The sequence below is a fragment of the Plectropomus leopardus genome, chromosome 19, assembly GCF_008729295.1.
Source record: "Plectropomus leopardus isolate mb chromosome 19, YSFRI_Pleo_2.0, whole genome shotgun sequence".
NCBI classification, from domain to species: Eukaryota; Metazoa; Chordata; class Actinopteri; order Perciformes; family Serranidae; genus Plectropomus; species Plectropomus leopardus.
In genome coordinates this window covers 1,466,146-1,486,217 of record NC_056481.1, presented here as the reverse complement: position 1 = coordinate 1,486,217, position 20,072 = coordinate 1,466,146, and the positions used below count along the sequence as shown (strand labels likewise).

Below are 20,072 nucleotides of genomic sequence, written 5' to 3'. Positions count from 1 at the left end.
TCAGGTTTTGTCATGATACTACTATGTTTTTAGATGAAAAAAAACTACATTGACTGTGACAGGTCACCTAGTGGAAATAGCATGTATTTCCTCCATATGCCAAATATGGTCAAAATGACCTCATTCAGGTGGAAAATAGTCCAGAAGGACAAATTCAGAGTTTAAAAGCCCAGAATGACACCCAGAAATAATACAAGTCCTGTTTTTCTGCTCTGATGGCTGTGGGATCAAAAATGTCAGTTTGAATGGGTTTCAATGGAGCATTTTTGGACCTGAACAGTCTGAATGTAACTATTTAGTTTCCACAGTGTATTTTAGACTTATTGTAGGAGCTGAGCTGCAAATTCACTGATTACACTCAAATGCACAAAACTAGAGAAAATTTCTGCCAAATCCATGAACACAGCCGAAAGTATCAAAAAAATTAAGAATGAAAAGCATGGAAAATGTGCCAAACAGTCCCTAAAGGGTTAAACACTGAACTCAGAGCTGGATTAACTCATCCTCTTCCTCACACAGTTGGAGCTGCAGCTCCCTCTGCTGGACCAAAGTCAAAGAGAAATTAAGACTACAGCCTGTGGTTTCCTAGATTTCTGTCTCTCTGATAATGAGCTCAAAATAAATGATGTGCAGATGCAAACAGCATATTACAGCAGATTAAAAGCTGCTGTTTTCTGATTCAGGCACCGTAAACAGACAATGCAAAGAGCAGAGAGGGGAGTCTGCAGCCAAAAGAGACACTGGACTTTGTTTTCAGTATTTATGGATTTAATGTTTTATATTTGAACTGACTTTTGGCTTTAAAAACATACAAACAGCAGATGCTCCTCTTTGCCTGACTGATTTTTTCGGTCAACTGTTATTATCGGCCGATATGAGCCTTTCACAGACATACCGGAAACATATCGGCTTCGGCATATATTTTTATTTTATTTATGTTTTTTTATATGCCACAATAAGAAGCTTTTTTACAGACCATTATAATGCAGAAAAAGATGCTTGTGTGTGACTGATACTGAACAGTACTGATGTTTATGAGCTATTTATTTTATTGTATTATTTATTTAAAGGTCAGCAAAGACCAACCAGTACTGATGTGTATTTTATTTTTATATTCTTTATTTGAATGGTCAGTGAAGACTGATGCTGAACACAAAGTACTGATGTTTACTTTATTTTTATTTATTCTTTATTTTCTTTATTTGTTTGTGTGTAAAAAGTCGTTTAAGGAAGCATAATGTAATAATGATGATAATAATAATCATCATCATACTGGTGCAAAATCAGTGCACAATCCACACAGAAATGATCTGTTTTCATTCCAGCTCAAAAAAAAAACTATAGCGGTCGCCATATCGGTAATCGGTGAATTTTTGGTAAACGGTGAATTTTTTCCGCTATAAAATCGGTATCAGTCTCAAAAAGCCCACATCGGTGGGGCTCTATTAAAAACTGCAGCGCTCTGAGACGACATGTGGCGCAGAAGAAGAAGAGTTCAGAGCAGAGTCCATCGTGTGACGCAGCGCGGAGATCTGAAAGCTCAGAGGTCGTGTTTCCGTCACGGGAAGTTGAGCTGACAGAATGTTTGGTATTCAGGCGGTTTAAATCACTGCCGGAAAACTGACAATAAAAAATGATGGAGCCGAAGAAGAAGTGACCAAAGATTGAAAAAAAAAAACATTCACGTCTTTCAAAGTGATCTTGAGCTTTCATTACGTGCGTGGGAGGTTGGAGATAAGTCTACTGTCAGCAGGCAGGAGTCGACGAACAGCACAGAGGACAGAAACCGTGGGACAAACAAAGTGCAGAAAAAGAGGAAGCGCAGATTCCCCGAGAGGCTTTAAAACGCCTCGAGGCAAAAGAGAAACGAACATGACAAACGACAAGAGGGAAGAATCAGAGCAGAGAAAACAAACAGTGGTACAGTTTGTTTTCACTCTGCGTGTCTCACAGGCAGAAGAAAAAACGTCCGCTGATAAAAATGTGACGCTCAGATTTTTCGGCTGGATGGACGGAGACAGATTTTTTATCTCCCTGCGTGACGGTGTGAATGTTGTTTCTTCACACTGACACATCAGAGCTGAGCTGTGCTGCGGTTTCATCAGCGTCCTCGTAAACAAATACGATGTGTACTGAGATATAAAATATTATTAAATAAAATATTATTGAAAAATGTTGTTGGAAATATTATTTAAAATATTATATTAAAACAATATTAAAACATAAAAAAATAAAAAATATTGAAAAATATTATAGTAAAACAACATTTATATAAAAAATATATAAAAAGGATTATTATTATATTGACCTATAAAATCAAATGTAACTAATTTAATTCTGAAATGATTTTTATGAAATTTGATTTGTTGTAAACGTGAGAAATTGAACATGATGGCGGTAACGGACTGGAATTTAATTCTGGGTTTAGATCTACTCAGCTTTATGTCAAAACATTACGAGGTACAAAGTAAATTTACTTATCTTTTTTTTTTTTTAAACGCAGTTTAGTTTAGTAAACATAGTTTAAACATTAAAATCAAAATCTGTCTCTAAATCACAATTAACCCCTTGAATAGCCAAAACTCATCTCTCACTTTATTTTATTTTTTTTTCATTTTTGTTTTTTCATTTTTGTTTTTTGCCAAATTTTCAGGCATTTTCTTCTAACTGATTTCTTGCTAACTTTCGGGTCATTTCTTCTTTTGCTGCTCATTACCTTCTTGCCATGATTTGAAAAAAAAAGAAGCCTGTTGAGTTCAGTGACTTAAGAAAATAAAGCCAAGAGCTATTATTTGAAGTTTTACGGTATTCATGTTCTCCAAAATCATAATTATTTACTCTTTTTTTCCGCAGAAACTCTGGATCCTTTAACCTCTTCAGGCCTCAGGAGATTTCTATTTTAAACTCAACCAAAGAGCTCGACATCAGAGATGATGAAGGCTGAAGTGAAGACGAGGAGCCCGGCTGTAATCTGTTCGACAGGAAGCTCATTATCATTCTCCAGAAGGGTGGAGCTAAACGACACGCACACGAACACAGGAAGTGAAGCCCCTGGACACTATTAACAAGACCACCAGTCACGGTGGACGAGGACGCGTGACATGACGGCACGTCCACAACTTCACACGTTTATCATGTTTGTTTCCACGATCACAAAAAACCAACCTCCTCAGGTTTGTCTCTCACCACCTGCCAGTCACGACTCGGGGGTGACAGAACCCAGAACTCACACAGGTTTTTTTAGTTCAGGTTTTGGTTCCTGATCTGTGTTTTCGGTGTGTTTTTGAACCAGAATATTCTGTAAATTGACCACAAAACAACTCACTGCTACATGTTTCTGGCATAAAAAAGCTTTTTAACCCTTTGAAACCTGTGCAAATTCACTTGATTTCTCTCGAAAACATGGTTAGAAGGCACAATGAAAGAAAAAATGACCCCCCCACCCTCTAAAAAACACAAAATGTACCTGAAAATTGGTTTAAAAAAGAAAAAAAGAAAAGGGAAAACAGAAAGAAAGTTGGGAAAATGCTTAAAAATTATTAAAAGAAATTGCAAAATACTATGACAATAAAAAATATAGTTTTTCACTAGATTTGCCTTTTCATAAACCGAGCAGAAGAAGATTTTTATCACGTAAACGATGTAGCTGATTCATCTCCGGACGGTAGACGATGTCGCTTGAATAAGCAGTTTGTTTGTTTTACAGTGGTATGGAATTGGGCGTCGAGAATAGTGGATTTCACCAACACTGGTATCCACTACGAAACTTTTGGTTTGTTAACATGCCTAGTTACTGCTGAACTATAATATGAAAGGTGTTTCTAATAATTTGTCCACCCCAGTTCATACAAATCAGGAGACCACGGTGTGTGGGACAGAGATGGAGACTGTTTAAGTCTTGTGTACATGGACACCTGTCTCTTCTTACCTGCAGAGTTCCAGTGGAGTCCTCCAGGACTGGCAGCGAGCCGCCGCCGTTTCCTGATGCTGACGCCGCTGCTGGAGGTGGAGTCTCCAGCTGACAGCGCTGCAGCAGCAGCGGGGGTGGAGGAGAGGATGGGGAGGAGGGACGTGGCCAGAAATGGCATCTCCTTCTCCAGAGCCGGGCCGAGGAAGGTGGAGTCCCTCTGCGACGACCTGCAGAGATCAAAGAGCAGAAAATTCAGAGAAATAAGATCAATCGTATTTTTCTGTTGACTCTCAGGACGGCTGCTACGCCTGAACATTATTTCAAAACGTCTTCATATTCAGTAATCGTACAGGTGAGATCACAGGAGGAAACTGGTGAAGATTTTGATCATCCGTTAAGAAAACTGACAGAAAAAACGGAAGAGAAGTATTAGGAAGATAAAACGTTGGATTGATTCTCCCCTTTTCTCATCCAAGTCACAAAAACTCTAAACAGTTCAGTCCCAGTGGGCATTTTTTCCAAATGTTTGTAAATTCTCTCGAGGCCTGTTGGAGATTCGAGGTCACAGTGAAGTTGACCTTTAAACTTTGACCACCAAAATCTAATTAGCCCATTTTTGAATCCACTCAGAAGTCATGAGAATGAGACAAACACGAGGTCACAGTGACCTTTGCATTTTCCCTTTGGCCACAAAAAATCTGATCAGTTCATCGTTGTGGATGTTTGTGCCAAACAAGAATTTAATAACCTTAACCTTTGACTTTTGACCACCAAAATCTAATCAGTTCGTCATTGAGTCCTTTCAGATTTTTATGCCAAAACTGAAGAAATTTCCTCGAAACATTCAAAACAACAGGATGGACAGACAATCAAAACAGCAGTCGGAGGCATAAAAATAATATAATAATCTACAGTTCCGCAAAAACTGTCTGGTCAAACTACATCCGCTGATGAAGACCATGTGATCCGATCAAAAGCACCTAAACAATTATTAAACGGGCCTGCTGAGAGGACTTTGTGATTAATTAAACAGTAAACCTGACACTGGGAATCAAGTTTACAGTCCAACAACACGCACGTCTTGAATGGCTGCCACTGTAACTGTACGGTAAGTGTTCATAAAGTGTCCTCTTAGTGTCTTTAAATAACATCTAGGTGCTGTCTTCCTGATACCTGTCCTCTGAGACCACGTAGCTGCAGCTCCTCCATGATCCTCTGACCCGACCGCGTCCTTTCTTTTTCCTCCGCAAGACAAAGTCCAACAGCTGAGCCCAGCTCAACATCTGAGATCGACTCGCTTCACCGCATCACTTCGATGTTACGAAACGACGCTCAAGAACCTGACGACTCCGCCACAGTCGTGGTGGGCCGGTGTTTTGTTTTTAAAGTGATAAAAAAAGGTTTGATCGGGGTCCGAGCCGCAAACATAATCACACATGACTGAAGAGGAGGTCCACAGCTGAAGGGAAAGGTCCTCTCAAGTATTCAGAGCCCAACAGGGGTGTTACCTTACCCCAGTGTGTGTGTGTGTGTGTGTGTGTGTGTGTGTGTGTTATCAACAGATATCACAGCTTATCCAGCGGAGGCCGATCAGTGCGGAGGCCTTTGTGTCAAATGAAAGGAAACCTTAATAAATCCAGGGAGGAGGAGACTGATGCTGCATCCACTTGCAGGAGGAAAATCCAAACAATTTGGCCAAAATCTTCCACCTGCAGACGTGCAGATGTAGACACGCTGGTGTATAATAACATCTACCGGGGAAACATTGATAGCTGCTATCATCTAACAGCTTGATGCATTATCAAAGTTTGGCTGGGCAATAAAATGATTCTGAGAATTTTCTGGACGTATTTTCTCTTCATAGAGATAAAATAAAATGTTCAATAAGTCGTCCATACAATTCAACCACCCATATAACCACAGAGGAGGGAGGTAATGCACATTAAACAGCAGCTGTCACCTTCAATGAACCAGAAGAAGAGGAAGAAGAAGACAAGAACAACACTGATGTTTACGGGAAAATCGGAAACAAGGATGCATTAAAAGACCTGGATACAGCACTGGAGGTGCTCAGCAGCACATAGAGCTACCTTGAATACAATAATTTAATCTCACAGCCCGTCCAGACTCTCTAAAGTTTTCAGACTGAACAACTTAAATTATGGTAGCAAAGGTTTTGACGCTCAAAAAAATGCATTTGCTTTTTTACAGATGTCTCTGTCTTAATGCACGTCTATGGGAAAAAGTCTTTCTGGGCCCTATAGTATCACAGTACCGGCAGTGTAATTCCACTTCTTTAAGGTTTGCTTTTTTTGCCTTTATTTGATAGGACATCTTAAGCGTAAAAGGCAGACAGAAAGGGGATAACATGCAGTAAAGGGTCACGGCTGGAATCAAACCCACAGCCACTGCAGCGAGGTTGATGCCTCTGTACATGAGGCGCCCGCTCTGGACGCCCCTGTAATTTCACTCAGCCTTTAAACTTGAAAGATAAAACGCTTTTGATATTTTTAGCATGATAAAATCTATACTGACAATTTTTATGGCGATAACATTTGTAGCCGTATCGCCCGGCCCTAATCTCCACCCTCACTGGTCAGTTTCACACAGAAACACACACACAAACCCAAATCTAGCTGCAGCAACTCTCTGGAGAGTGAAACTATGCCGCTCTTCCAGCTCGAGTCTGCAGTCAGCCAAAGATCTGACTGGAAGGAAGAGAAGACACGACACCTGCCGTCACCGTATGATCGACTTTGAGAGGATCTTTTCTTGTCTGTAGAGGAATAATAGGCCGTCCGAACCTCTCTGCGCTTCCTGTTCAGATGATCCATTGCACATTTGGAGCAGCTGGATTTAGCTGTTAGGCAGTTTTCCTGACGACTGTCACGTCATATAAAAACCTCAAAATGTTGTTTTTTATCTGTCGCTTTTTAAATAACCAACAAACAGTCCAAACATGTTCCTATACATTCTCTATACTTCCACCCAAAGAGCGCTCACAGTCATAATGACAGCACTTCCTCATATTAGCGGTACATTTCCCCCACATCTATAAACACCAATGTTTCCCCTCAGGCTCCCTGCAGGCTCTTGGCTTATCTCTCCCAACATAACCGCCTTCTCCACGGTGCCAGACAAATACTTTACGAGCTGCAACAACAGGAGAACAATGTTTCTGCTGGCAGGAGGAGGAGAAGTCTGGACTGAGCGCAGCTACAACACATCACTGTGTTTTAGGTGCAGCTGAGACTCTGTGCTTTAACACTGGGAAATAAAGACATCTGGTGACCATCAGAACCATTATCTTCTACTGGAAGTGCAGCCTGACATTTACTGTAAAACCTCCAAACAAGTAATCTGAGGGAGCCATTGTGTTAATCTGACTCAACTCAAGCAACTTTAAAGCATCTGCAGAGTGGTTTTCTTGAGGCCTCAGTGTGCTTCACATGAAATACTTGTCTGATCGTTGTCAATGTCAAAAATATTCAAAGGTAAACAGAAAAGTTGCCCCATATTTAAGGCGTTTGCTCCCTAAAACACAATCAAGAGGGCAAAAAGTTGCATGGTTAAAAAAATTGCTCTGTATACTATTATTTATTTATTAATCTATGTATTTTTTAATTAACTAATTAATTTTATTTTCTATTTTATTTGTTTCTTTTTTTCTGTTTTCGTTTATTTTCTGTATTGTATTTTCTATCATTTGTCGTACAGTGTCTCAAGGGTCCTTTTTACAAAATGCAGCAAAATTGATGGAAACTGAAGTGATCAGATGTTTAACCCTTTAAAACCTGGATCAACATCATTTTCTTTGTGCTGCGTTCAGATAAACTTTGAGCTCCGTGCGCATGGATTTGATGTTTTTCAAAAACATGGGGAAAAAAGTGCAAAGAGCAACTTTTTTGTTTCTTTTTAGAAAGGCTAGGTAAAGAGCTATATATTTATAATTATCATTACTATGTATTTTAAAGAATATTATTATTTTTAGGCATTATAGGACATTCCTCTGTTTGTTTGCTTTTTTGTATGGTTTTTTTGTGTGTTTATTTTTGGGGGTTTGTGGTAATTGTCTAGTAATTTTGTTGTACTTTTTGCTAATTTCTTGCTCATTTCTGGGGAAGTTTATCTCAACTTGCTCACTGCCTTCTTCACAATTCTGAAAAAAAGGGTTTTTTTTGTTAAATCAGTACATTTTTAGTTCAGCTCCTACAATAAGTCTAAAACTCACTGTGGAAACTGAACATTCAACAGTTACATTCAGACTGTTCAGGTCAAAAAATGCTCCATTGAAACCCATTCAAACTGACATTTTTGATCTGCTGACATTCAAACTCTACAGACAGACTCACCTGAGAGGTGTGTCCATCTCTCCTGGGTCGCTGCAGGTGGAGTGACGGGAGTTGGAGGCCGGGGACGACGAGGACGAGGAGGAGACCGGTTGGGAGTTGCAGGAGTGGTTGGACGTATGTGACGAAGAGGAGGATGATGAGGAGGTACGGGTGGAGTCCAGGGTCCGGGGCAGCAGCAGCGAGGACGGCATACACAGCCATGTCTCCAGGTTGGAGAACTTGGAGTAGCTCAGCATCTCCAGAACGCTGCAGGAGGAGAAACGAAATCCTGAAAACTTCATACGACAAACTACAGCTGCAGGTCGCAAAACGGTTGCTGAATATAAGAGGAGCCTTTAGTCTGCAGACACAAAAACAGCAGTGACTCTTCAGGGAGACTTACCTCTCCTCTCCCACTCCTGGGATGTCATCTTTCTCGTCTTCGTTTTGGAAGACGCAGGAAGTCCTGGAGTCCCGTGATGACAGCAAAACACAGGAGTTATCAGAGTCCACGGACATCTTCAGCCATATCTGTCAGCAGAGGAGAACGGGTCAGCCAACAGGCTAAACACAACGGTACAGGCGTTACACAAACTACAGGCAGACGATTAACACATGAGGAAGATGGAAAATTATGTTAAAGACTCTTTTCACAAGCAAAATGAAACATAATCTATCAATTTCTTACGAGTGTGCAGGTGTTTGTGGTCAGTTTCAGTCATTTACCATTAGCCAAATATTTATTTATGTGGCAAACAACCATAACTTGGTGGTTTATTAGTGGCTAACTAATCAGCTTTGTGGTTAATAGCTAGCTGGTAAAATCTCGTCAGTTAACTAGTTGGAAGATAACGAGTAAAACTACTTTTTTGGACCAAGCTGGTGACCAGTCAATTTTTATTTTTATGGCACTTTCCAAAAACAATTTCATTCACTTCAAAGTTACAAGCAAGTGACAAAATAATGCTACAATTACTAATTATTTACTAAATGTGGATTGGATTTGGATTTATTTAATGTTAGTAACTTATTTGGCTGTAACTTCAGCTTGTTAATTAGTTGGCTAACTAACTGGTAACATTTGAGTTACCAGTTAGTTAGTATTTGGTTAGCTACGTTATGATGTTAGTTCGCTTTTATGATAAGATTGTTTGTCGGTTGGTTAGCCAGTTTGTATTATAGGTTAGTTAGCATTTTGCTTTCTTAACTTTTTGTTAGTTCCTAGTTTTTTGGATTAGTTAGCCAATTGCTTTTGTTAATGTTAAGTTGTTTGATGGCTTAGTTGTAACATTAGCTCGTTAAGTAGATGGCTAACTAGCTTGTAACATTAACTTATTAGTTGTTGGTTAGCTAGCTAATTATACAAACTTGTTATTAGCTGTCTAATAACTTGCTGGTTCTTTGGTTTAGTAGCTTATAATATTACCTAGTAAGTTGGTTAGCTTAATGTATTATTAGCTTGTCAGTTCCAGACCTTTGGTTGACCAGCTAATATATTAACTTATTAGTTGTAGGTTAGCAAGATAATATTATTCAGTTGTTAGTTGGTAAGCTAGCAGGTATCATTAGCCTTGTAGCTCCAAACTGCTGCTAAGATTAGTTTGTTAATTAGTTTAACTAGCATGTAACATTAGATTGGTTGGTTAGCTACCTTATCATGTTAACTGGTTAGCCTGTTTCTAGTTAGCTGGTAAGATTAGCATGTTTGTCGGTTGGTTAGCCAGTTTGTGTCATTATCTTGTTAGGTTAGTTAGCATTTGGCTGGAACATAAGCTCTCTAATTAGCTAGACAGCTGGTGAATAATGTTGACAGTTATTAGATTGTTTGTTAGTTGGTTAACTCACTACTAAGATTATATTTTAGTTAACTCATAAAACTAACCTGTTAGTTTTAGGTTGCTAATAAAATTGGCTTGCTAATATGTAAACTAGCTGGCAACAATAACTAGTAGTTGTCAGCTAGCTCATAATTTTAACATGCTAGCTGATAGCTTGCTGGATACACTGGTTTGCTTGTGAGTTAGCAACCTGGTCAGTTAACTAACTTTTAATATTAACTTGTTAGTTCTGGACTGCTAACGAATTGGCTAATTGGTTAACTAGCTGACAACATGCTAGCCGATAGCTTGCTCGATACATTAGCTTGTTAGTTAGCACTCTGGTTATCTCGCTTGTTAAACAGCTCGTTAGCGTTTTTAACTGTCAGTTAACTAGTCGGTTAAAACTTCCTGTTGCCATGGAGAAACGAAGTGTCTCCCTGCAGTCATTCAGAGGGAGTTAGACTGTGTGAAGTGCTCGCGGATGATAATTACTCACATTTTAAGTATTTATTTATAATTTAAAGACAATAATTACGAAGGAGCTAAAGTGTGGGCGCAGCAGAAAGAGGTGGTGCTAATGTGCGACCACACGTGGATAATGTTTTGGCTAGTCACTCATTAAAGTGGAAACACCCGCGGTGAGAGCGATTAAAGCCGCACACACCAGTAACACCAGTTAAAAACACTGAAACACACAGAAACTCCCAGTAAAGCTGGTGTCAGCGCACACAGCTCTATCTGTGTCCTCCGTGGGCTCTTTGTCCTTTAAAACGTCGGTTTCAATCATTCAGTCAGCTGTCCTGCACCAAAGTTTCCGACCAGCTCTGCAGAGTTAAATCACACTAAAATAACACAGAAACTTCAGCAACAAGTCACACGTTTACCGTCTTTGAGTCCTCCTTCTTCTGCAGAAATGTCGCTCCTTCTTCTCCTTCTCCTCCTTCTTCTTCTCCTCCTTGTTTTCCCGGAGCAGGAACATCTGCTCAGACTCTGCTCCCGCCTGGTAACGTGTCTTTGTCCTGCCTCATGTAAAACATCCCAAAATACTGCGAGGCTGCAGGCCGGAGCTCGGGTTTCAACTGTGGTAACACACACACACACACACACACACACACACACACACACACACACACACACACAGTCCACATCTGGGAGCGGCGGAGCCTCAATACTGTTCTGACTCTGCACTGGGACAGTCCAAAACAAGGAACTGGAAATCTATGGAGGACTGAAACTGACAAAAATAAATAAATACATAAACAAACAGACAAACAACCAAATAAATAAATGTGTCAATACATGAATGAAAATGCCACAAAATGACAATCTTTGTTTAATTTCCCCATTTATTTTTCCATTTTATTTATCTTTTTTTCATTTTTCCCATTTTATTTATCAATTTATTCATTTTCATATTTATTTGCTTAATATATTATGTATTATTTTCGACTTTATTGAATTTCCCATTTTACATTTTATCTATGTATTGAATGAATGAATGAATGAATGAATATTTTATTTTGGTTACATGCATCATACAGTTTGTTTCACACATTTTTTTTTTTTTTTCATTCAGTAACCAAAGAAAAGGAATAGGTTGAAGCCCGAGGCTTATTTTTGCCTATCCAAAATCAGCCAAAGGAAAACCCAGAATAACAGCAACACTAAATAAACAAAACAGATAATTTATTTATGTTAATTATTTATTCATGTATTATTTTCCCTATTTGCCTCACCTTCCATGTATTTCCTCAAACATATTTGCCTCACTTTTCCACCTACAGTATATTTCCACCTCATTACGCAAATAAGAGGAGCTACCTTTGTACAACAGGGGGCATTAACTTTTGGCCTATTTGCCTAAAAACCCTTTAATATATTCAAAGGATTTATTCAACCATGATTAAGTTATCAGAAGAACCTCTGAGGTGTGAGTGAAGTATAAAGTACTCGTTGAGTAAATGTACTTGATGCTGAGATATATGCTGATGAGTTGTGAAACTGGGATCATAAGTTGTTCCCGCCTGCTGCTCCTCACAGTGTTTGTATTTCTGCGGGTTGTTTATCTGAAGAAAAATTACAGCCGCAGTTTCATAACAACATAAACAGCCAACTTCCTGTCCGCACTTATCTAAGTCTGCTCCAACGTGGACGACCGGGACTCTAATTATTATGTACAGTGCAGAAAAAAACAAAAAACACCACTAACACACCTTAATTTTTTAAAAATCTGCATCATCTTTGTTTCTCTATTATTATTATTATTATTATTATTATTTTTTTGCATTCAAGTTCAACTTGAGTTTTTAAATCTTTGGACCCAAATTGGTGTTTTCTTTAAAAAAAAAAAACAACATAAGGAAAAAGGCAGTGAGCAACTTGGCAAGAAATGCACGCCAAATTCCAAGAAATTAATGAATAAAAAAATTACTTTTTAAAAGAAATTCTAGGAAAAAATTTCCAGACAATTCTGTTTTTAAATATCAAATATATGTCATAACTATATCTGTAATTTAAAAAAAGAAGAATTCATTTTTAAGCTTTTTTTTCTGTGTCATTTACCTTTTTTCTTTCCTTTTTACCCACTTTTTTATATTTATAATGATACTTTTACATTTAAAATTATGTTACAAAATTATACTTTTTTCTAAGTGCTCATTTCCTTTCCTTTCTTGATTTTTTTTGTTATTTATTTTTAGGAAATTGTCTTGTATTCTTTTCTAGTTAATGCTAACTGCAGGGTAATTTCTTCCTAATTGCTCATTACCTTTTTATTCCCATGTTTGAAATAAAATAATGAAATAAATCAAGCCAATTTTCCCAGATTCAAAGGGTAAAAAAGTCTAATTTTTTCAAGGAGGGGGTTCATCTCATCTGAATATTAGTGTAGTTCTACAGCAGTCTGCCTCAGTGATATTTCTTATTTTCTGGTGTTTTTTCATTATGATGATGGGATTTATTATTATTTTCATGACCCAAATATTGTTCACATGCTCAATTTTCCACCACCAGATGTCAGTATCCAGTCAGGAGTCAGTTCTCCAAACATGGCACAAACCATTTCCAAAACATAAATACATTAATCTGTAATTAAAACATGCCAGAGTGATTACAATCTGTAATTAAAACAAACAAATAAAAAAAGGCAAATATTTTGTAAAGCTTATATTTGTTTTTTGTTTTTTTTACAGCTTGTTTGTTTGTAAATTCAGAAATTGATAAAATGTATATTGTCTGATATAGACAGCTCTCAAAATTTCATTTTTTAAATTAAGAATTTAGATTTATGAATACAAAAAAATTGACAAAATAATAAAACACCATGTTTCCTTTACTAAAACAAATCCAGCTGATGTAACATCAGACACAGTGGGATACAATTTCAGAATAAACCAGAATAGACGTGGAATTTATTGGAAACTTTTTTTAATTAGAAAAATAATTTAATATAATTAAATTATAATTTAATAATTGTCTGCTCTTGTTTTGCTTTTCAAAAATGCAAAAAAATCAAATTTTTTAAAAAAAATAAACAAGATAATGTTTGTCCTTGTCACCTTTTTTTTTACCTGGCAACAGTGTTCCCATGACCTGACTGTTTGAATGTAAGCATTCAGTCTATTTCTGTGGTACTTAATTAAGTTGATATTAGTATATAAAGACCAAAACTAGGTCCCTGGAAACTCCTGGAAGGTTTTGAAGTCATGGACAAGTCAGTTTTGGGGCCGTACTCTGACAAGTTCATCCCAAATGTGAGTACAAACAAATCCCATGTGCAATGCAACACGACTGGTGAGATTTCTGCAAATCACTGATATGTTGTTTTTGTACATAATTATGTGGAGGATGTTTTAACTTTGCATTTCAACAACGCTGTAGTTAATATGTGGTTAGGCTCAAAAACACTTGGTTATGGTCAGGAAAAGATCACATTTTGGCTTAAAATACCAGCTTTTTATGGCAAAAGCAACAATGTCTGTAAAAAAAACAAGTATTAAAAAGTCTCACCATGGCTGGTTTGAAGGAAAGCGACACAATTATGCCAAAAATAAAAATAAAAACATAAAATGAAAATTTAAAACATTAAGACAAGATTAAAAAAACTGTAAAACCACAGAGAACGATGAGATTAAACAGTGACTAATAACTAAGCATAATTGACAATAATATGAAGTGTGCCTGAAATATCAATAAACAAATGGCAGCAGCAGGTTTAACCCTTTAGGACCCACTTTAATATTACACACACTCATATCGCTCTGTGTATTTATTTTTAAAAATCAAGCTTTATAAAATATTATACATTAATATTATTTCCTACTTTCATTTAGTTATTTTTTAAACCAACATCAGTTCTAATCATAAATATCAAACATTCATTAATTCTCAGCATTTTAACCCTTTAAATGCCAGGTTTCTGTCATGATGCCACTATGTCTTTAGATGGAAAAAAAACAAAAAAACACAAAAAGTGAATTATTTTCCACATAGTACATACTAAGTAGCTTATTTCTTTTTGTTTATTATTATCTATTTTATGTTATTGTCAGTATGTATATATATATATATATATATATATATTATATATATATTATAATATAGAGGCTCAGTATATTAAAGAGGCTTATTTAATTAAACAGCTGCACACTACAGTTTTTAGCAAATATTACAGGAGGAAATAAGGCATTTGATGGGGACTATTTTCAGCAGCGGATTAATCCACACTTTGTCACTTTGGATGCATGCACATTTCCTCTCTTCCCTGGTTTAGGTTGTTTGATGAGATTTGTTGAGCATATAGGAACAATGCAGATCTCAGTTTGTGTAACTCACTCGTGGTCTCTCGCTGCAGGACTCCCTGAAGACGGAGGAGGAGGAATTCATCAGATTACTGCCAGACGAGCTCCTCCCGCTGACACAGACCCAAAAACAGTTGATGTGCACCGAAACCACACAAACAGCAGACGTTCAGAGCAGAACTGTGCCGCCACAACGGCCCACCTGTCTGAACTACAGCTCCCAGAATCCCACAGAGGCGGACGAGCGGCCAGGTGGGTCATCAGAGCAGGAGCCGGTTCGTCCCTCGGTCCCGGTGACGCCTAAAACGGAACAACCGAAAATCATCCCAAAGATTCGGTAAACCACCACAAAACAGTCTCAAGTATTCTGCAGCAATTTTTTAAACTTAAATTATGAATGGTGATGTTAAAAATATTTGTTGTTATAATTAGAAACAGGAATTTATTGACTATAATAAAAAAAGTCTGTATTTTTTGTTAAAAGTGGAGGAATCAAACTAGACACGTACAGATGCTCAGATCCAGGGTTTTGTTATTATTACTAATTATTATTTTTATTTTATTATTCATTATTTTTTAGACACTGTGGAGGGATTTCTTTTTTTTGCGGGCTTATAGGAGGGGCATCCAAATACAAATGGTTCTGTAATTTTTTTTCTTTAAAGATTTTTGATTTTTCTTTTTTTTTAGTTTTTGGTGATTTGTTTTTATTTCATTTTGGGGGGGATTTTTAAAAGATTTCAGAGATTTAAAAAAAAAACAACATTTCAGGGATTTGTTTCTTGAAAGATTTTAGTGATTAATAACAAATGAATTGTGTGCAGGAACATCCTCTCTACAGTGAGTCTGGGATGCGGTCTGGACCTGGACTTCATCGCAAATAATTTGTGGAACGTGGAGTACAAACCCAAGGTAGACTCACCTGTAAACACCAGTGTGCGTGTTGGAGGTCAGCTGCAGTTTTTGGGTGTTTCTCATATTTTAGGACAGTTAGGATTTTAGATGGTTTCTCAGATTTTAGGATGTTTCCAGGATTTGAGGACATTTCTCATATTTTAAAACCTTTCATTTCCAGGATTTTAGGATGTCTAGGATTTTTGGGACGTTTCTAGGATTATAGGACATTTCTCACATTTTAGGACATTTCTCATATTTTGGGATGCATCTATAATTTGGGGACATTTGTATGATTTTAGGACATTCGGGGGTTAGCTGGGTCCTCTGTCGGGGATCCTCCACTTGCAGCAGCTGGCTCTGATTGCAGCGGGTTTTCTGATGTGGGTTTGGCGTTTCTGGGCCTTCAGAGGACAATTTAAACTGTGTGGACTTGGTCCAAAGTGAGGTCTACGGCTCTGTGTGAAGCAGCCTGTTCTGTCTCCTGTTTCAGAAATTTAATCCGCTCATCATGAGGATCCGTGAGCCGCGAACCACCGCGCTGATCTACAGCTCTGGAAAGCTGGTCTGCACAGGAGCCACCAGGTCCGACTGCCTGTCCGTGTCCTCAATTTGTCTCTGATAACAGTCAGACGGTGTCCGCCGTGACGCTCCCTCCGTGTGTTTCTGCAGTGCGCAGCAGTCCCGGCAGGCGGCCAGGAAGTTCGCCCGCAAGGTGCAGAAACTGGGCTTCCCCGTCCGCTTCCTGAACTTTAAGATCCACAACATCTTCGCCTATTGTGAGACCTTCCCCGTCAATCTGATGGAGCTGGCCTCCCATCAGTCCTGCAGGTCAGGACACAGAGGACACATGTCCCCCAGAGGCTTCAGTGTGAATGGAGCCGGTCCTCTCGATGAGTCCTGCACATGTCCTACAGTCAAGAGGTCCAATGTTTTTTGAGGGGCCATTTTTTGAGTGGGGGCCACTTTTGCAAAATGACAGGAGGCCAGGGGCCAGTCCCAGCAGCCCCACACCTGTCTCTAAAATGTTAGGACGTTTCTAAGATTTTAGGATGTTTCAAAGGTTTTAGGACATTTCTGAGATGTTAGGACATATCTAGAATTTTAGGACATTTCTAGGATTTTTAGGACACTTGTAGGGTTTTGGGACATTTATTGGATTTATGGACATTGCTAAGTTTTAGGAGGTTTGTAGGATTTCAGGGCGTTTCTCAGATTTTTGGACATTTCTAGAATTTTCTGACATTTCTGCAGTTTCAGGACATTTTTTGGATTTTAGTTTGTTTTTAGGATTTTAGGACATGCTGTTTTGTGCTCTTTGACAGCTTATAGAGACTAAAAGTACAAAAAACAATTGTTATTGTGAATCTTTTTATTTTTACTGTGAATCAGAAAAAGCTTGGGGGCCAGACGGCAGCCTGTCAGGGGCCAGATTTGGGTCTCAGGCTGTGAGTTGAGCATCACTGCAGTATTTATTCTCTTTAAAGGAAGAAATGTTCTCCTGTTGTGTTTAGTCCAGTTTGAAATCAGCGAACCTGAAGCTTGAGTTTTGTTTTCGCTGTTTTCGCTCACATGCTGGTGCTCCGGCGGCTTCTGTGTGATTTCAACTCTTCACAGTTATGAACCAGAGATGTTTCCTGCTGGCGTCTTCTTCAGAGGAATCCCCGACATCACCGTCGTCATCGCTCAGAGTGGGAAGATCTCGCTGACCGGTAACTGACCTGAGAGTGTGTGTGTGTGTGTGTGTGTGTGTGTGAGTGTGTGTGTGTGTGTGTGTGTGTGTGTGTGTGTGTGTGTGTGTAGACACACTCAGAGAATCTGTTTATTCCTGTCAGTATATTATTTTGAAGTCCAGTACATTTTTGGCAGAGAGTTTTTATTTTGAAGGGCTTTTTCTATTTATTCTTACAGTATGTTTTGTTTATTTATGTTTAAGCCAACGTGTTTTTCGTATTTCTAGAATTTTAGGACATTTGTAGGATTTAAGGAAGTTTTATTTTTATTTCAGGAAGTTTCTAGGATTTTAGCACATCTTGAGGATTTTAGGACATTTCTCGGATTTATGGATTTTTTCTAGGATTTTTGCCTGTTTTTAGGATTTTTAGGACATTTATAGTATTTTAGCACATTTTGAAGATTTTAGGACTTTATATCGTATCTAGGATTTTAGGACGATTCTTGGATTTAAGGACATTTTTTAGGATTTAAGGACATTTTTTAGGATTTAATTTAAGGATAATTTTAGGAAGTGTCTAGTGCAGTTTCTGTTCATTCTTTCAATATCGTTTTTTATTTATTTGTGTTCTAAGCCAACATTTTATATTTATTTTGAGACATAAAATTGTGGTAATTTATCTCATGTGTGACTCTTGAACTGCTGACTGAGGGCAGATCTGGACCCTGCTCCTGAACGGTGCCCTAACATGGAAAGTTTTGGAAAGTTCATAAAGTTTTACATTTGGGATTTTGTGTTGAATTCCAGGAACTAAAGACGAAGCTAAAATCTACAAAGCGGTTGACACCATCTGGCCGATCCTTCAGCGCTTCAGGAGGAGCTGAGAGGAGACCGACTCTGACAGCAACTCTTCATTTAAAAACTCATTTTTACAAAATAAACTCTGTTTTAGATTCAGTGTTTTAACGATGAGTCAACATGCACCAACCTTCATATCACTGAGCAGAAAACTCAGCCTGAATGCAGCACGTATTCTTGCACATTTGAGTGCATTTTTGTGTCATTTGAGAGGTGAAAATCAAGAGAAAACTTATAAAGGAGTACTTATATTTAAAGCCTTAATAAATTCAAAAGTCTCACACACATTCACAAACAGTTTTACTAAAATTATGCAGATTTTACAGATTTTCCTAATGTGTATATGAGCTTTTTCTTAATTATTATTTTTTTTATCGTTGTGCATTTATGAATTTTTTAGTGTCTGCTGCGTGTAACAATAAATCCCCCCTGAATCCTTGAGGGTTTTTGAAAATCCCTTAAGTTGCAGAGATAATCATAATTTATCCGCTATTGTTATTAAATTGCACGGCAGTCAAATTGAAAACATCAGGTCCTTTAACCCTTTAAAACCTGAGCAAATGAACCTGAAAAAGCACACAGCGGAGGATGGCTCATTAGTGGCCACATTGAGCTCTGTAAATGAGGTCATAAACAGCGTCCAGTTCCCTTCAGCACCACCAGATGTCAGGATGGTTGCAGGCTGGTTCATGTAAAATTCAACTATTAACTGCTTTTTCTGTCACAAACACGGGGAGCAACTGAACAAGACATGGCCCAAAAATTTGCAGAAAAATTGGTAAAAATGTTACAAGAAAATTACCTGAAAATAAGAAAAAAAGACTTTAGAAAATGACTGTATTTTATTATACTATTTTTCTGTGACTTAATTTTAAATATGAGATTAATATAATTATAAATATAGTTCTCTGGACATTTCGTCTCTTTTTTAAAGGATAACTTTGTAATAATGCTACATAAATCCAATAAAAATTTAAATTTGTTTTTACTGAGACATTTCTGAGTTTCCAGCAGAGTTAGTGTCAAAAAAAGTGACTGTTTCTTTACCGAGAAACTGCTGCATTTCCTGCCGACAGATCTACGAAAGTGGTCATTTTCTTTACCAAAGAAATTGCAAAGATAGTGCCAAAAAAGGGGGTACTTTTGCTCAAACACGATCTTTTCCTAAACATTTTAACGTGGTTTTTGTCACCAGCGTTAATCATAAGTTGAATGTAAAGAAACGTGAACATATCTGCTATATAATAACGTGCACAGGTAAGATTCTGCTGTTTGCAGTTTTTCTGGCGGTTGGGTTGCTTCACTCGCAGCACATCGTTTGTCCGAACGGCAGTTTTATCGCATTCTCTGCGCTGACCTTTGCACTTGAGTTTTGTTGCAGAAATTTGAATCGGCTCACGTTTGAGTCGTGGATCAGTTTTGGATCGACGCAGAAGTCGTGTTGCAGATTTCTGAACTTCAGCCTGAAAGCTGGAGAGACACGTTTTGGCTCGGAGCTGCAGGACGTTTTCAGAAGGTTTCTGAAACATCTCGTTTCGTGTTTCTAGTGAGAGTGTTTTCTGTGACCCGCTGACCTCTGAACTGGAAGCCCTTCCTGTCTGCTCTCCAGGGCTTTCTGCAGTGTTGACACTGAGCAGCAGGAAGTGAGGTAATCCTGCGGCTGACATGATCAATCCGACATGAAAACGGTGAATTATGGGAACGCTTCCTCTCCTGTCCAAACCTAATGCTCCTCCTCGCTTTATCGACCTCTCACTGACACTTTCTCCTCCTTCTTGGTCAATG

The 20,072-nt window shown here is 38.1% G+C and overlaps 2 protein-coding genes across 2 annotated transcripts in view; one reads left to right on the top strand and one right to left on the bottom strand.

Moving 5' to 3' along the window:
• LOC121958974 (cell wall integrity and stress response component 1-like) overlaps positions 1 to 11,091 on the bottom strand; it is a 16,443-nt gene extending 5,352 nt beyond the window's left edge. The window contains exons 1-4 of the mRNA XM_042508159.1: positions 10,946 to 11,091; positions 8,645 to 8,772; positions 8,263 to 8,508; positions 3,929 to 4,137 (exon numbers count right to left, since the gene is read on the bottom strand). Coding sequence (XP_042364093.1) covers positions 3,929 to 4,137; positions 8,263 to 8,508; positions 8,645 to 8,760 — 571 coding nt within the window. The 5' untranslated portion in view covers positions 8,761 to 8,772; positions 10,946 to 11,091. The remainder of the gene's footprint in view (positions 1 to 3,928; positions 4,138 to 8,262; positions 8,509 to 8,644; positions 8,773 to 10,945) is intronic.
• A 2,674-nt stretch (positions 11,092 to 13,765) lies between these two features.
• On the top strand, positions 13,766 to 18,406 carry LOC121958973 (TATA-box-binding protein-like). The gene is made up of 7 exons (XM_042508158.1): positions 13,766 to 13,813; positions 14,914 to 15,197; positions 15,685 to 15,772; positions 16,248 to 16,339; positions 16,427 to 16,585; positions 17,372 to 17,466; positions 18,237 to 18,406. Exons 1-7 carry the CDS (start codon positions 13,766 to 13,768, stop codon positions 18,311 to 18,313), a joined length of 843 nt encoding a protein of 280 aa, XP_042364092.1. The 3' UTR covers positions 18,314 to 18,406.
• The last annotated feature ends 1,666 nt before the right edge of the window (positions 18,407 to 20,072 follow it).

Excerpts from the sequence above, each read along its gene's own strand:
- LOC121958973 (XM_042508158.1), top strand. The coding sequence starts at position 13,766 with ATGGACAAGTCAGTTTTGGGGCCGTACTCTGACAAGTTCATCCCAAAT. Across the intron at positions 15,773-16,247 it reads ACGTGGAGTACAAACCCAAG|AAATTTAATCCGCTCATCAT; the intron begins GTAGACTCACCT and ends CTCCTGTTTCAG. Across the intron at positions 16,586-17,371 it reads GCCTCCCATCAGTCCTGCAG|TTATGAACCAGAGATGTTTC; the intron begins GTCAGGACACAG and ends AACTCTTCACAG.